Source organism: Microtus ochrogaster, chromosome 1, assembly GCF_000317375.1.
Source record: "Microtus ochrogaster isolate Prairie Vole_2 chromosome 1, MicOch1.0, whole genome shotgun sequence".
Taxonomy (NCBI): Eukaryota; Metazoa; Chordata; class Mammalia; order Rodentia; family Cricetidae; genus Microtus; species Microtus ochrogaster.
This window is the reverse complement of record NC_022009.1, coordinates 58,593,489-58,599,093: the sequence shown is the minus strand read 5'-3', so window position 1 is coordinate 58,599,093 and position 5,605 is coordinate 58,593,489. Positions and strand designations below refer to the sequence as shown.

Below are 5,605 nucleotides of genomic sequence, written 5' to 3'. Positions count from 1 at the left end.
TCACAACCATCTGTAATGGGGTCTGGTGCCCTCTTCTGGCCTGCAGGCATACACACAGATGGAATATTGTATATATAATAAATAAATAAATATTAAAAAAAAAAAACTCCGAGTTCAAGGAGTGTCTCGTCTCCCTTCCATTCCAAAGCCTGCTTTTTCGTTTCTTTTCTTTTTTTCAGTTATGTGTTGTGTTTTGAGAAGACTTTTCTTGGGGAGCTGCAACACACACAAACCTACTTACCCTGGAGGGGAACCCACAGCAGACAAAAGTATGGATTCTGTCAAAGTCCACCTTGGTGAACCAATGAGCTTTCTTGGGTTACTGGTAAGAATATGGGTGAGAGGTCACTTCCCGGCGCAGAAATGACAGAAATGACTCCGAGTCAGCGCATCACCGGAGCCCTCCCCAGCACAGGGGAAAGCTCACAAACGCTGGGACCCTAATCCAGGGCTCACAACCTGCACACAGCTCAAGCAGGCTGGAGCGTCTCCTCCAGTGTCTCGGCTGATCGACACCTCGTTCAGGCAGCTGGGGCGGATTCTGCTTCTTCCGGGCTGCTGCTTGGCTCTCAGAGGCTCTTTTGCAGCTAGTTCTCTGAGAGTGACACTCGCCAGCCTGACAGGGAGGGAGGGACCTAGTGAGTCTGCTCAGTTTCAGGGAATTCCTGCAGCTATTTTCAGTTGTGTAGTTGTGTACCTCCTGGTTTAAGAAGTTTCCGTCTCCGAGGAAAAGGATACACAACAACATATATACTTGGGTGTTGTGTGCAGGTACCCACAGAGTCCAGGAGATGCTGCCGTGCCGGAGACCCAGGAGCTGGAGTTACAGGCGGCTGTGAGCTGAGAACCCTGTGCTGGTCCCCTGCAAGAGAAGGACGGGCTCTTGGCAGATGAGCCCTCACTCCCGCTCTCAGTAGAAGCGTTTTAAAATCCAACAATCCTAGGTTCTCTCAGTCCGTTTTCTGCACCGGGCTTTCCTTCACTCGGTCTTCAGCCTCACTGGCCGAAGAAGTCAGCAAGTCAGCCCTTCTTCACGCTCGCTGTCTAAGGCCGCTTTGACCGCTCAGCTTCACGTCCTGTGCCTCCCGCCAGGTAGGAAGTCTGCTTCTGGGCTTGGAACGCCACGTGCTTATGGAGACCGCTAGCGCCACCTCTCCCTCGACTCCGGAATGACAGGTAAATGCTCAGTTTGCCCCACAGCAATGAGTCCAGAGAGGCTGTGTTTGCAGGGCCTGGCAGCCAGCTAGTCAAAATGACCCATTCTTCAGGCACAGAGTGCCTCGGACGTTCTTTTTGCTTTGGGTTTCATTCATTAATCCAGTTGTGGGCATGTGTGGGTGCCACAGCGAGCGTGTCCAGGTCAAGGGCAGGGAGTTGGCTCTCTCCTACCCCAGTTTGGGGATCAAACTCAGGTTGTTAGGCTTGGCAGCAGTGACCTTTACCCTGCGAGCCACCTTACTGCCCCCACACCATTTGGGGGAGGAGTGGGGATTGGGGTTAGGGGGCAGCATCTATGTAGCCTGGAACTTGCTGTGTAGACTAGGCTGTCCTCAAACTCAGAGTTGGCACCTACTGCAGCTGGTGTTAAAGCTGTATGCCACCACACCCGGTCTCCCTTGTTTTGCCCAGGCCCGTTTTCCCCTATGGTCTCACCTGACCTTAACCTCACAGCACTGATCACATCCCCCAGCTGTGAGATTACAGGCAGGCGCCACAGTGCCCAGCTACAGTTTTTTTTTTTTTTTCGAGACAGGGTTTCTCTGTAGCTTTGGAGCCTGTCCTGGGACTCCCTTTGTAGACCAGGCTGGCCTCGAACTCAGAGATCCACCTGCCTCTGCCTCCCAAGTGCTGGGATTACAGGCATGCGCCACCACTGCCCAGCTCCCAGCTACAGGTTTTATAAACATTATTTTATGTATATAAGTGCTCTATCTGGATGTAGGCCTGCACGCCAGAAGAGGGCATCCGATCCCACTATAGATGGCTGTGAGCCACCATGTGGTTGGTGGGAACTGAACTCACGACCTCTGGAAGAGTAGCTGGTGCTCTTTAACAGCCGAGCCATCTCACCAGCCCCTAACATGTTATTTTTCAAGGTGTTGGTGAGAAACCCCGGCACACTGCCCACTCATTTTGTATGTTATACACCCCTACCCAAGGCCCGCTGGCTAGTCCTACTGCTGCTGCTATCCACCCCCACCCCACAAGAAGCACTCCAACCACAGATCCAGGGCCTGCCAAATCGGCTTAGGTAAGCACACTTGCTGTCATGGCTGGCAGCCTGGTTGATCCCCATAGCCCACCTGGTATGAGACTCACAGGGGTTGTCCTCTGACGGTCACTGGCACTGTATGTAGTGACTCCATGCACTACATACAGGGATTTAAACATACAGTACCTGGCGGTGGTGACTCATGCCTTTAATAACAGCACTTGGGAGGTATCTCTGTGAGTTCAAGGCTAGCCTGATCTACAGAGTGAGTTCCAGGTAAGACAATGCTACACAGAACTGTCTCAAAAAGCCAAGACAGCTAGCTAGCTGTCTGTCTGTCTATCTATCAATCATCTGCTGGAGAGATGTTTTGGTGACTGAGTGTCAACTCGTTCTCCCCTCAGACCTCCGTTCCTTTCTCAATACCCACAACAAGGCTCACTTCCGAGGGACCGCATGCCCTCTTCTCCCCCAACTCACCCCTTCTCTGGTATTCCACACATGTGGGACACAGACAGTGGTCATAGAAAAGCATCCCTAAGCAGTAAATATAAGATCTAAAATTTCTTTCCAAAATGTAAAAGGACAGGTCGGGTGGTGGTACACACCTTTAATCCCAGCACTCAGGAGACAGAGGCAAGTGGATCTCTGTGAGTTCGAGCACAGCCTGGGTCTACAAGAGCTAGTTCCAGGACAGCCATAACTGTTAAACTGAGAAACCCGGTCTCAAAAAAACCACACCAGAGGAAGGCGTGTACTCTACTTCTCTCCCCTCAAAGAGACCACTTTGATAAAACACAATAAGCAACACAGCCCTCTGCTGCCCCTCCATTTACACAGCACCTTCACGTTTCCAAAGCACGGAACCATCATTTATTAACCCTCACAACACCCCTGTGAGGTAGGTCAACATGTCCTTTATAGCAGAGAACGGAGGCAGAAGTCAAACCAGACTGCGGCCACAAGGGCAGCTGGGGAGGGAGGGAGGGCCAGACCAAGTCCAGAAGCAGGAGCTCCTGGGCCTGCACTCACCCACGGCGGCCATCGCTTGGGTGTATTTCTACCATGGAAAGGTCACAAACAGGAAGGATGGAAAGGATCTCTCGGGCCAACAACAGGAAACCGACACTGAACAGGACGGGGAAGTGTCAGTCAGAGAGGGAGAGGGAGAGGTCACGGACCAGCGCACGAGGAGGCGAGGCGAGAGAACAGGCACCGAGAAAGGCTGGGTGGCTGGGTGGGTGGGGGTCAGGGCAACTGCCTGCGAGGACCTGCAACCTTCGGGACGGCTTGGAAAATTGTAAACAAACTAGGAATCTGTTCCACGGGTGACCAGCTCAAATCCTCGTGGCTTCCCAAATAGGGGAGGACTTGGAAAAAGACAGGAAGTCCATTCACCCTAACTTTACGCTGGGAACGAGGCTCACGTCTGCCCCCATGGAAAAGACCAGGCACGCCTGACACGGGTCCACTGGCCCTCGGCATCCTAGCTGCATACCAACGTTCGTCCCAGGGAATCCACTTCTCTCTCCATACTCAAGAGCTTTTTCTGCTAGCAGAATGCTTTCCCTCCGTGCCAGGATAGGCTGCCATGGAAGGGCTTGGTTGACAGATGTCTCCCAGCCAACTGCTTGAACTAGGGACGGGATCCAGTGAACTATGATGCTCCTGCATTTAGGAAATGCCAATTGTCTGCCTCTGTTCAGCTGCCCCTTCTGTTTAGTGCACCCAGGAGACCAGGTCGCCCTATGGTAAAGCATTCAGTGAATGTGGTTCAATTGGCCATTTCAAAAGAAATCAGGTGAGGAAAACAAAAACCCTGCACTGTAAAGCATAACACTGGAGTAGATTTATTATCGCTACCCCAAATTCCAGAGCGATACAAGAAGCACGGAGTTAAAACGCCACTGGTATCGCTGGGCATTTCACAATATTGGTTTAGTCCACAAATTTAAGGCAAACATACTAGCGCATCTGCTTTTCTTCAGAGATCATACTTATAAAGCTCACAGAAACTGACCCAAAACATCTACGTTCATTAATTCAAAGTAAGTCTCATTCAATGTTTTACATAGATACATGAAAGAACTCAGGGCACAAGGTGCTTTAAAAAAAAAAAAAAACCAAAACAAAACAGAAGGCAACCTTTATCTTGTGTGATCAAGGGACTCTTGAGAATGTTAAAACTGGACAAGTGATTCAAAGGTAAGGAGGAAACAAACAACAGGTAAGACAGGCTACTTAAAGAAAAAAGAGTTGAACTTTGGGCTTCTTGGAAGGTCAAGTGCGGGGTGGCAGGTCACTGTCCTGAGGCCAGTGAGCCCTGCTGCTCCACTGTCTCTCAGAAGAAGAGCTGATGCACCTCGCCAGCTGTTCCTGTTGTTCCCAGTGAGCTTAGATGCCACAGTCATCAAGAAATCAAAGGAGATTTGAAGGCAGCCCTTTTCAGCAGAAGGCGGAGTGTGGCCTATGTGTCTCCATTTAAAACTGCAAGGCAGTTCTGCAGCAACTGGAGGTTGCCCTAGAAGGGAGGAAATGAAATTAACCATCAATTTCTTTAGTCCCAATAACTTGAAAGAGTCGTCGTAAATATTTTTTATAGTTGTGATATGAATGGGTGTTCTGCACGTATGTCTGGGCACCACGGGTTTACCCGCTGCCGTCAGAGGCACCTCTGAGCAACCAAGAAAGAAAAAAGAAATTGTATTCTGGTGTCAGAATTCTAGAAATAATTTTCTTGTTTGTTTGTTGTTCCAGACACGGTCTCTCTGTGTAGTTTTGGAATTGTTCCTGGAACTAGCTCTTGTAGACCAGGCTGGTCTCGAACTCACAGAGATCTGCCTGCCTCTACCTTCCTAGTGCTGGAATTAAAGGTGTGTGTCAACATCGCCTGGCTAGAAACACTCGATGACAGTTTAAAGACACAAAGTACCAGCTTTTTCACCAAATAATTTTCTACTTAGACTAGTACTAATGGTTTACATAATCTGAATTTAAAAAAAAAGAGGGGGGGCTTAGCCAGGACTGCATAGAGACCCTGCCACAACTCCCCCACACCTAACTGCAGTAGTCTGAAGAAGAATGACTACCATGGACTCAATTTGAATAGGGAGAGGGATTAGGAGTTTCAAGCCAGGCCCAATGGCTCTCTCTGCTGCCTCAGATGCACCAAGAACTAGTTCCAGGACAGCCAAGGCGACACAAAGAAACCCAGGCTCAAAAGCCAAAAACAAACCATAAACCAGCACCTCCACAAAAAAAAAAAAAAAAAAAAAAAAAAAAAAACAAAAAAAAAAAAAAAAAAAAAAAAAAAAAAAGATGTTTTTATATGTGTGTATGTTGGGGGGTGGTGTATACCACACACACCCAAGTGTATATATTTTTTTTTTTTTT

At 49.2% G+C, this 5,605-nt stretch overlaps 1 protein-coding gene across 1 annotated transcript in view; it reads right to left on the bottom strand.

Moving 5' to 3' along the window:
* Positions 1-3,062: 3,062 nt before the first annotated feature.
* The window catches only part of Snx6 (sorting nexin 6), a 43,873-nt gene continuing 41,330 nt past the window's right edge, over positions 3,063-5,605 (bottom strand). The window contains exon 14 of the mRNA XM_005343732.2: positions 3,063-4,733. Within this exon, the coding sequence (XP_005343789.1) occupies positions 4,680-4,733 (54 nt within the window). The 3' untranslated portion in view covers positions 3,063-4,679. The remainder of the gene's footprint in view (positions 4,734-5,605) is intronic.